We start from the raw sequence: 12,159 nt of genomic DNA, 5'->3' as shown, positions 1-12,159 counted from the left end.
TGATGGATGTGTCATCTGCGAACAGAGACAGCGATCCACCATCAGGGAAAGCCGGCATATCGGAGGTGAACAGGTTGAACAAGATGCGGCCAACGATGCTTTCCTGTGGGACATCCGCACCGATGTGTTGTGATGCCATCGAGCGAGACTCTGAATGTCCTGTCCGAGAGGTTATTTCTAATTATCTTCACTAGGAAGATTGGAAGACCGTATCGCTGCAATTTGTAGACTGGGCCATCATGCAAATATTGTCGAACGGTTTTTCAACGTTCAACAATGCCATGGCAGATGTTTTAGGTACAGACTTGTTCCGTCTGAGAATGTTTGTTAATCGAGTGAGCTGGTGAACAGTCGAGCGTCATGTACGGAAGCCAAACTTCTCCTCGAGCAATAAGTTGTTTTCCTCGGCAGATGCCAGAAGTCGATGGTAGACTGTTGTTTCGAACAGCTTGGATAACCCCGAGAGAAGGCTGATGGGTCGGTAATTTGAAGGAGGTCAATACACGTATGGTACCTCTATATACGCAATCAGATTAACATTTGAAGTCCCTTCTTTTTTACATAATCTCTAATCCTTCCACCACAGTCGAGCACATTCCGTCATCGGCCAACAGTCGTCCTGGCCCTGTGTGTGGTTATCAGGCATGGAAAATCATTTGCATTCATTTCATACATTCATTTACATTCATTTGCCTCTAACTTTTTTCATCAACAGCATTCCGCAAAATAATGTATAGAACTTTTGTAGGTTTTGTTATGAGCTAGAACTTTTGATGATAACTCAAATCTGTATCTCTTATGCATTACGAAGAAGAACGCGCAGAACTTGTTACTGTTTTTCAGTGAATGTAAAATACATTCACTGAAAAAACAGTAGTGGCTTCTGTTCGCTCTGGTTCGTCATGCATAAGAGATACGGATTTTAGTTGTTAACAAATGTTGTAGCTAATAGCAAAACCTACAAAAACCCAATACATCATTTTGCAGAATGCTGTTGAAGAAAAAAGTTTGAGGCAAATGAATCTAAATGAATGCACGAAATGAATGCAAATGATTTTCCATGCCTGGTGGTTATGGATAAGTCTTCCAACTTGTCATTCAAGGCGAGTACGATGCAATTCTTAGCAGTATTTTGTCTAATCCACCCTCCGATTCCAGCGCAACGACTTGTAGTCATTCCAGTGGTGTTAACCAAACTTTGGAACGTACTGACATCCCTATATTGACCGAGCCGAACCCGCAGAGAAGAACGCAGGACCGCTCCATGAATGCACCCGATGATTGCTTCGGTACGAGTTAATGATAGTGAGATGGAGAACCTCTCGGATTCAGTTTTCTCTATCTACTATCAAAATGTTAGAGGTTTACGTACGAGGATCCAAGAACTTCGTTTGAGACTGACGAGCAGTGATTACGATGCAGTGGTCTTAACAGAAACCTGGCTTCGACCGGACATATCCGACTGTGAAATTTCAACGGACTACCACATTTTCCGCTGTGATCGCAATGAATCTTCCAGTCAATTATCCAGGGGAGGTGGTACACTCATAGCAGTCAAATCTAAGCACCCTTGCTACTTGGTTTCGTTGGAAAACTGTGACCAGCTCGAGCAGGTCATTGGCCGAATTAGTTTGGAAAACCGCTCACTGTTCATCTTCGGAATCTACGTTCGCCCTTTGTCAGGTCCTAAGCTCTACAAGTTACATGCCGTAGCTATACGGAATATTACAGAGACGTCCTTGAGCGATGATATCATCATGGTGCTGGGTGATTATAATCTCCCTCATTTACTCTGGAATTTCGACGAGGACATGAACGGGTATCTGCCTTCAAACTCATCGACGGAGCAGGAAGTGGCTCTCTCCGAAGAAATGCTTGCTAATGGTCTAATTCAGGTTTACCCATTTGTAAACACAAATTGAAAGCTGCTTGATTTGGCATTCACTACCAATCCAGACGTTTTTGATCTCCTTGAACCAGCGGTTCCACTGCTTAATGTTGACATCCATCACAGGCCATTCAGTTTGAACCTCGATGCGCACTTCAATCTACCTGTTCGTCATGATGCCCCAGCAGTATTTGATCTTAAAAACTGTGACCTAACCGCCCTAGATCACATACTTACAGCAGTTAATTGGTCCCTGGTTCTGAACGGTGATTCAGTTGATGTCATTACAAACCAGTTCTACGAAAAACTGCACGCAATTTTCCACGAGTGTGTCCCTCTTCGTAGACCTTTCTCCGGCTACTCTGCGTGGAAACCCTGGTGGAATACAGAGCTGCGTAACCTCCGCAAATACTCTTCGTTCAATTGAAACTCAATACAACGAACTACTCACCGCTAGCTAAGAAGAACATGTTCCAACGAGCACAGTCAAACCTGAGACAAAACCCATCGAATTTCTGGAAATTCGTGAAGTCGCAAAGGATGTGCAATCGCCTACCCAACACAGTTGCTCTAGACGGCGTAACCGCAACATCGTCGGAAGAGATCGCAAATTTGTTCGCTACGTTTTACCCTTCTTACAAAGAAGGGTATAGATATCACTTGAAAAACCGACTATCGATCCGAGGCCCGGAGGGCCGAGTGTCATATACCATTCGACTCAGCTCGACGAGATCGGAACATGTCTGTGTGTGTGTGTGTATGTGTGTATGTGTGTATGTGTGTGTGTATGTAACGAAATGAATGCGCTCACGTTTCTCAGCAACCGCTCAACCGATTTGGACAAACTCGGTGCCAAATGATAGGTCTTGGGGTCCCATTGAACGCTATTGAACGGTTTTGGAATCGGTGAACCGGTTCCGGAGATATGGCCGGAATAAGATCCGGTGAATATGGGCCTTCACGCTGGATTTAACGGAAAACGTATCAAAACCATCATGCGACACATCAAATTACTACAGAATTCAAAAATAAGATCAATGCAAGTCGTGTTAAGTGTTCCAGACCACATTGGACACACTTGGACATGTTCCGGGTACCCCGGGGAAGTTGCTTGAATATGAATTGAATTAAATTAATGGGTTTAATTCACGTTAAAATACGATGATAAGGTGATTGGTAGCCTCACCAAATAGACTACACCCGGATATATTCCGGGTACCCCCAGGCAGTGGCGTAGCGTCACTGGATGACACGGGGGGGGGGCTTGGTCACTGATAATGACAATAAAATAAATAAACTTGAATAAGTAAGAAGGGTCTGATCACACCATAGGTGGATAAATTCGGGTTTTTTCAAGGTGTTTATGGTGTAAGGCAAGCTCGCCTCCCCGCTTACAGCGTCAACGATCGACATGAATATGACATAAATTTTCCCTTACTACGCTTCACGCCAGATGACGTCCATACAGTTTTGAGCAATCTTAATGCATCAAAAAGCCCTGGATTTGACGGAATTTCTCCGAATTTCCTGAAATACTGCGCTCGATCGCTGGTTTTACCGATTTGCTGTATATTCAACCGTTCGCTGTCTGAGAGGACGTTCCCCAGCTTATGGAAAACTGCTGCTATCGTACCAATACACAAATCCGGTAACCGTAACCACGTTGACAATTATCGTGGTATTTCGCTTCTATGCTGCATTAGCAAGGCTTTCGAGGCTAGTGCACGGAGCACTTTACAGTGTTGTCCAGCCAGTTCTACATCCACGAATCTGATGTGCTATACCAACACACTGTTCCGCTAGGTCGAACTTCGCAATCAGGTTGACTCGGTCTAAATTGGTTTTTCAAAAGCGTTTGACAAAGGTACCAAACGCGCGTGCTTGCGAAAAACTGAAAGCTGTAGGACTCTCCGATTGGATGGTTGACTGGATTCGGTCTTACCTGACGAATCGTAATACTTTCGTGCCGTTAAACTCTACTCGTTCGGAATCGTTTTCAATCACTTCCGGTGTACCACAGGGCAGTGTGCTGGGACCATTAATTTTCGTATTGTTTGTAAATGATTTGTGTGCACGTATCTCATCATTCAAGCAGATGTTTGCCGATGACTTGAAAATCTACAGCATCATCGTTTCCATCCTCGACTGTATTGTACTTCAGCGTGATATTGACAATTTGTTGCTATGGTGCAGTGAAAACGGAATGAACGTCAATATAAAAAAATGCAAAATAATTTCATTTTCTCGTCGCTGCGCCCCTATCACTCACCAGTACACGCTGGAATCTGTGCCATTGGAACGAGTGTCATCAATTCTTGATCTAGGGGTTACGATTGACTCAAAGTTGAGGTTTAACAATCACGTAGCGATGGTTACTTTGAAGGCATATGCTGTTCTCGGTTTCATCCGGCGGTACACTTGGCAGTTCACGGATATCTACGCCACAGAGAACAGACATGGAGGCTCGAACAAAATTTCTCTAAAAACTTGTGTAAAGATTCCTATTCGACTTAAGCGCCACTAACGGCGACTTCCCCACTTAAAAACCCTCTTTGACAACATGATGGCGCTGGCGTTGCACAAATTACACTAGACACTAAGTGCTAGTAACGCCAAGTGGCAATTTTCAACAGAAAATTTATCGATACTAGCGCCAAATTGGTCAAAAGTGGAAAATTTATAGAGAAAATCAGGAGATGCTAACACCACGTAACGGCGACGTTCCCACTTATTTTACACAAGTTTCTGACCGAGCTTGAACGTCTGTTCTCTGTGTCTACGCCCAGAAGACGAAGACTGTTCGTACATCGCACGCGCCACCTGTGAGTGAGTTCGCATCAACCGATAGCATCAACCATTCAGTTCGTCGATGATGGCGCCCAGCGGAAAAGTACACCGTCGATCTCGCTCTAAATATCCGGCCTACCTTCGCAAAATGGAGGAACCCTCTATAAAAAGGGAACTGTCCTGCGGTTTCGGTCTCTTTTTGGATGAACATCTCGTCATCATCACCATCATCAATCATTAGCGAACCAGTGAATCTAAACAAAACGGCAGACTTGAAGAAGTGATTTAAAATTAGTTCAAATTATAACATTGTGTAAATTATAGTTTTCGAGCAATAAATTAGTGTCATAAGGACTAGTTTTAGTAAATAAAGTGATAAAGTGAATTATTACTGTGCTCGGTGCAGAAGTTTAGCACAGAAACACTGTTCTCATCTGAACTATACGAACATTTGGTCCTTCGAACCGGATCTGAGGGTAGCAAAACCGCCATTGCAACAGTGGGATGACTAACGCAGGATCCGCCATCGCCATCCTTGCGATCATCACGTAGGATCGTAAGAATCCGCCATCTCTATAGCTACTATTCGGATTATTCAGTTAAAGGCATTGCTTAGCCTTTCAAAGGTAATTAGCATTCCAACTACGTGTATTGCTTCTTTTTTTGTGCTGCGTGGTCTTTTGATTTTCAGACCCATCGCATCATCTGTCGCTTTCTGAAGATCCACATCAGTGTACTGGACTCCGCCATTGCTGCTGTTGTAATTGTGTACAAGGCACTGTATTGCCTATAGCAAGACCCTGTTCGCCATTCATCATGTCAACCGACCGACGCATCAAGGGCCTCAAGATAAGGCAGAAGAGCCTACTTGCGTCGTTCAGCCTCATTAAGGCCTTCGTTGACAACTACGACGAGGAAACCGGAGCCTGCGAAATTCCGATTAGCTTGGAAAGCCTCGACGCTCTATGGACTGACTTGAAACAGGTCCAGTCAGAGCTCGAATCCCTCGACGAAGCAACCATAGATCAGCAGTTGAAGCAGCGGACAGATTTCGAGACGACGTATTATCGTGTTAAAGGATTTCTGTTGTCCATGAATAAAACGCCGTCATCACCCCGCATAAACACTTCTTCTTCAAGCTCGCAATTCCCTGGTTCATCATGTCACGTGCGTTTACCTGACGTAAAGCTGCCCATATTCTGTGGAAATCTTGACGACTGGCTCAATTTCCACGACCTTTTCGTTTCAATGGTTCACTCATCGCTCGAGTTGTTCCACATCCAAAAGTTCTATTATCTTCATTCGTCTTTGGCTGGAGACGCCCTAAAGTTGGTTCAAACGATTCCACTTAGTGCGAACAACTACCCCGTCGCTTGGAATTTGCTGGTGGACCATTTTCAAAATACTGCTCGCTTAAAGCAGTCCTACCTCGACGCCCTTTTTGAGTTTTCTTCACTGAAACGCGAATCTGCAGCCGAACTAAGGAGATCTCGCGGCAACTAAGGAGATCTCCTCTCATTGCTGCACCGGTACGTAGAACCGTCTATGGTCAGAACAATCCACTAAATTCCTGCTTGAAAGCCTTCAACGTCGTTGGTGTTCATTACGATTTTACCACAGACAAACAGACGTAACTCTTTGAAAAACTTGTTCTTGAAAACATAGTATCTCAAAACATATAACCTCAGTAACGACATCTCTCTGGCTTCTCGCGGAAAACAAGCTTGCTCGCTAACTCGTAAACAATATTGCATAAAAGTTCTATAGAACATATAGAAACGTCAAAGTGATCCGATGCCAGCGCTGCGGCGAGTAGTTCGCGGAACTAATAATATTCAAATCAACCGTTAAATGCATGAACGAAGATACACAATGAAGAGTTACGTCTGTTTGTCTGTGATTTTACTATTTCTAAAAATGTTTTTAAAAATAGAATTAAGAATATGTAAAGTAGTCTGTAAAATTCAATCGAAGACGAAGCAACAATAAATAATCTGCCAAACAATACTTTCTGAGCCCCGCCCTGACAGGATTTCTGTATTTTTTTTTAAGAATGGGACGAGGCAGAAAATACATTTATTTCAGAATATGTAAAATAGAAGGACCTTCTGATTTGTTTTGCAGTGTCAGCCACTCTATTTTGTAGTCTGTGAGAGGGAAATCACATATATAGTATCATCAAAATACATTGCATGTTGAGAGATTGAGCTCGTGAGAGCGAATTTTCACTCTCAACTTTGAATGTTTTGGCTCTCTCGGGTAAAACTGTGGGGATTTTATTTTTTATGTTATTTTAGCTTATTTATCAATAACTTATTATTACTTTTTTCGACGCTTTGTTACAATGCTTGACATTAACCACTTACTTGTTGAAAATCATCGAATCGATGCGTAGAAATATTTCTGATCGATTGGTGATAAATTTAATGAAATTGGTCCATGGGCAGCTGAGTTATTAACGCTCAAAACCTTTCATAATTTCGTTACATGTTTCATCTTCGATTATCACTCAGTGTACCCCCATATAGAAATCACAGACGCAGTCCTACGTCGAAAAATCCAGCTAATCGATGAACTCAGTTATGTCCTCTGGATATTTTGCAGGACTTCAAATTTACCAATGTTGTACTTTGAAGATTCCATCAGACGTATGAAATCTGAAATCTTCTCAGAATAAACTCAATTATGTTTCAACCAATCTAATGGAGTTGAGGTTCAATGGGATCGCAAATAGCTTCATTATTTCTGAAATTAATTAAATTAGTCTTAATGTTTACAAAAACACCCTCATACATAAACTTTCCTGTTCCAATATGCTTAAATAAACAAATACTCTTGTAGCATCTCCTGAGAATTGAGGATCAATTTGACTTATATTTTTTTTCGATCTGAAATAGTAAATCTAGGTAAATTCATAAATTAATAAAGTTAAGGTGATACTCTAAAAAAGCCTTAGCGTGAAACTTTAAAGGCACAAATGTCAGCTTCCACAAAACATACAAATTTGAAATTGCTACTCCTTGTTTGCTGTGCTACCGTAAAACGGGGTTACATTGATAGTTTTTTAAAGTATATTCTAAAAATTTTTTACAGTAATAAATGTTTTTCAAATTTTATATTTTTTAAACAAATACTGAGGATCCAAGAGTCAATTCGTTAGTAATTTGTTTAACGGGAATTAAAGCATTTGCACTATTGTTTTAGTTTTGTGACCAAATATCAGTATTTTGATTTGGGGTTACTTTGATAATGCTCGAAGAATGTAGAAAAAAAATGCGTGAAACTCAAACATTCTAGTTCTTTAGCATGAGCATGAGCATTATTGACCACCCACGGTTGCTACTCTGTTATTGCCAGACCAGCTGTAATTACACAGAGAACCAATAGACGATGCTTGGGACTAGCAATCATCCTCAATGTGTAAAAACTGGTGATCTCAAACTAGGCAATACCAGCGCCGGCCGCGCCCGAACGCAGGTCAAGAAAGGAAGGGGTAGGAATGTGTTGACGTGACACTCGCTTTGATGGAAGCCGAGAACACCTCTGCACTTCCACGAGGAATCACTGGGATATTGGGTAATAGGGTTGGGTTTGCAGCAGGGTTCGTTTTGGTAAACGATAAGCTGAATTGATTTCCTAACAATCATGCAACGCGAAGGAGCTTGGGATTGAACCCACGGTCTTCTGCTCAGTAAGCAAAAATGTTTGCCACTAGGCAAACGAGCTCCTTTTTAATCATCGAGTTGCTGTTATTACCATGTAGTCATGTTAACAAATAAAACGATTGACGAATCTTGAATGTGGATGGGCTTGAGATTAGACTCATGATGTTCTGCTCAGTAAGCAGAACCGGTTGTGCTAAGGCCACCGAGCCCCTCATATCACATTATACCGTTACTCAAGTTTTAATAACTATTCAAACCCGGCACCGACGACAACGAAAAGTTTTACAAAATACACGATAAACAAGCGATCTAACCATACAATTTTAATATGAAAGGTTCTGGAACCGCGTTTTTCTGCTCAGTAAGCAAGCCACTGCAACCGACGATCTTTGAAATCCTTAAACTAAAAGCTACGAAAGAGGCCTTTATTAAGATCCATTTTCACGCGACGTTCAATGTTTCGATTCTCTCTTTACACATGGTTCAGGTAATCATAACAAGCTATGACCAACGTGACGATTGTTTAAGACCTAGTTGAACAAGCTATTCAAATGAAATTACGTTCTCGAATTTAACTTGACATGTAATGAACAACAGAAATACGCGATAATTCATATTTTCAGCGGTTGGTGGTTAATTTTAAATATACTAACGGTACTGCCTACGACTACGACAGCGACTACGACGGCGCCTACGACAACGACAACAGCGAATTTGTAACTTACACTCAAAAAATTCCGCACGTTTGATCGAAGTGTTTAAACACTTGATTTTTTAAATGCACAATCACATTTACTTTAAGTGTCTTTCACCTTGGTTCAAAATGTTATACACGTTAATATCTAGTGTTTCAAACTTTGAAATGTTGAAAATCTTTCACTATCTATTCATGTATTGCACATTGAATCACACTACTGTTCAAAACAGATGGATTTCAAGTGTTTTGCATTTTGCTTGCTCAGAAAGGTAAACATCGAAAACAAGAGTTGTGACTTTATATACACATACATACACATACACGTGATAGCAACCGTGGCACAGTGGGATCGAACGAAGACTCTGGCAGCAGCACACCCCAACAGTCCATGATCGAATCCCAAATCAGACCCATTAAAAAGATATGTTTAAGCTCGATCAGAAGGACTTTTGGTACACTTTCGTCCGAAAACACTTATTTTTTTTCAAAACAGTTGCGATTGAACCAACATCATTACCGCGTAAATAAACTAAAATTCAATCTGGCAATGATAGAAAATGAAACCACAAACAAATTAGAAAGTTTATATAAAGGATCATTCCAAGTAACTAATATAACTCTACCAAATATTACTGTACTCGATCTCAAACATTCTAGTTCTTTAAATATGAAACTTTGAATGAGTATATAATTAGAAAACATCAGAGGCAATAAGAATACAACATTGAATTTGTGATGGCTATATCGGAAATACATTTCATAAGTGATGGTTTGAGTGCTTTTTCAAACAGGCGAAAAATACAAAAATTGTTTTTTAATATGTTTGTAAAATATGTAACACACACTATATAAAAACTATATACGATATCAACAGAAACACCCTGTGTTACAATGGGAGCCAATATTTTTAATTTAGAAAAAGCGCAGCGAGTAAATTTAATCTTATTATTATACTATCAAAGTTACCCGCATTATCAAAGATACCCCGTTTTACGGTACTACAAACAGAGAGTAGCAATTTCAAATTTGTATGTTTTGTGGAAGCTGACATTTGTGCCTTTGAAGTTTCACGCTAAGGCTTCTTTAGAATATCACCTAAGTTGTCCTCTAATGGGCTCTATCTTGAATTTTAAAATTTTTAATTCTTTTCAAAATACAAGGTTAGAACATTCATTCAGCCAAATATATATGCAAATAAAACCAGGAAACACTTTTTCAAATTTGACATAGGCCCTAGAGCCAAATTCTGGAGCCTTAGTGCACATACGCTAATTATCATCAAAATTACTCAAATAGGCACAAAAAAGTATCGGTTCCAAAAAAATATTGATATATTCATATTGACTGCTACTTCAATTTAATGACTTAATTTTTAAATTAACATTGTTCTCATTTCTTTCCAGTACTTCGGGACGACTTCCGGGTGGAACCCAAGAGCACCCGAGTGGCAGCCGGTGAGACTGCCCTCTTGGAATGTGGGGCACCCAGAGGAAATCCAGAACCCTCCATCATTTGGAAGAAGGTCTGTTGTCATCTGCTCGCCGTTGTTCAAAATCAGCACCTTCATGTTTTCAAAATCTGCCCTTTCCAAACAGGATGACATCCAACTGGACCTGGACGACTACCGAGTCAGCAAAGATCTGGCCCGAGTGCGAGTGGTCGACAGTGGGAACTTGCTAATCAGTGACGTCCGCCCCGGTGACGCCGGTCGTTACCAGTGCGTCGCTCAGAATATGGTCGGCTCACGGGAAAGCATCTACGCCAAGCTAACCGTACAAGGTAAGAATGAGAACCGTTAATTGGAAGGTGATTTATCATTCCACCTCGGGGGAGTCTGATTCGCGAAAGACAACACTTTCCAATTTCTATTCAAATTCTCACCGAGGCCCGTTAAAATGAATTACGACCGCGCACATTTTTGATTTTAATTATTGGCCCAGGCATTCTTGGGCGTGAAGCCATAAAACCGGCGCGAAATGTGTTATGATCAAAGACGATAAGCTTTGTCAAACCCAAGCACTCCGCTTACTAATCAGCATATTAAATTGAATTATCATCTTTGATTGCCAATAAGCGGTCGTATATCACGCGATTAAGTGGGGCCTGTTTTCCAATCCGGTCGTCGCGCTGGTAATTTACGACAGTTTTAATCAGTTTGGTCAGCACCGCCCAGGATGATTAATGGTTGAAATTTTCGAATTTTTATTTTCATATTCGCTGGATAGTAAAACCATACTTCATTGCCAAACCGAGTGATCTCACCGTGCTGGAGGGCAATCGAGTCCAGTTCCAGTGTGCCGTCGGAGGAGATCCGTTTCCGCAGGTGCTGTGGAGCAAGGAGAATGGACACATCCCGGTGGGCCGAGCGGAGATTTTGGAGGAAGATCGAAGTTTGGTCATCAGGAATGCAACGCCCGACGATCTGGGGCAGTACATTTGCGAGGCACATAATAGCGTGGGGCAGATCAGTGCCCGGGCGAATTTGGCTGTCAACAGTGAGTATATTATAATACTGCGGGTTGTTTAAACTGTGTTATGTATATGGGAGGTTTTTTTTCGCTCATACTTGTAGAGGTCTGTATTACTAAACTGCCGCTCATCGCAAGTCGGTCACAGCACTTGAGAAAGTTTGGAAAAACAACAAAACTGCTTGTCCCATCCATCACAATGGTACAAAGCAAACTTGAAACGCGTTTTTCTCCACTTGCCGAATAAGCGGCTGTAACATAGCAAGTTTTATCATGATTTTAAAGCATTCTACAAGTTGAAATGATGGTCTTCAGAACGCTCATTAATCTAAATTTTAACAGGGCTATTAGCTGTTTTCAATCCAATATTCGAAAATGTGTACTCGTGGCAGATAAGCGCATTAGCGACTCAATGAATTAACTCTTCAAAACTAATTTCGACGATACGTTTGCGATTGCAACAAAATTATCTTAAATGCTTCATTTTACTTATCAAATTCCAGCTGCCTGCCTATGCCATTTGGTTGTCTTCAACTAAACCAGAACCTTTGATTCCGTGTACCATGTTCAAATATTTAGCACCATAAATGCCTTATCTAGAAGCGATTTTATTGCTTCAGTGTCGATAATCCCAGCTCGCGATAAAACATCATT

At 41.2% G+C, this 12,159-nt stretch overlaps 1 protein-coding gene across 1 annotated transcript in view; it reads left to right on the top strand.

The window, feature by feature from the left end:
* The window catches only part of LOC135709443 (roundabout homolog 1-like), a 380,698-nt gene that overhangs the window by 293,010 nt on the left and 75,529 nt on the right, over positions 1-12,159 (top strand). Inside the window, exons 4-6 of the mRNA XM_065231778.1 lie at positions 10,441-10,559; positions 10,633-10,816; positions 11,263-11,532. Of these exons, the coding sequence (XP_065087850.1) occupies positions 10,441-10,559; positions 10,633-10,816; positions 11,263-11,532 (573 nt within the window). The remainder of the gene's footprint in view (positions 1-10,440; positions 10,560-10,632; positions 10,817-11,262; positions 11,533-12,159) is intronic.

The sequence above is a fragment of the Ochlerotatus camptorhynchus genome, unplaced genomic scaffold (assembly GCF_037179485.1).
Source record: "Ochlerotatus camptorhynchus isolate MF236.1 unplaced genomic scaffold, CSIRO-AGI_Acam_v1.1 ptg000361l, whole genome shotgun sequence".
NCBI lineage: Eukaryota > Metazoa > Arthropoda > Insecta > Diptera > Culicidae > Ochlerotatus > Ochlerotatus camptorhynchus.
This window is presented reverse-complemented; position numbering and strand designations above follow the sequence as displayed.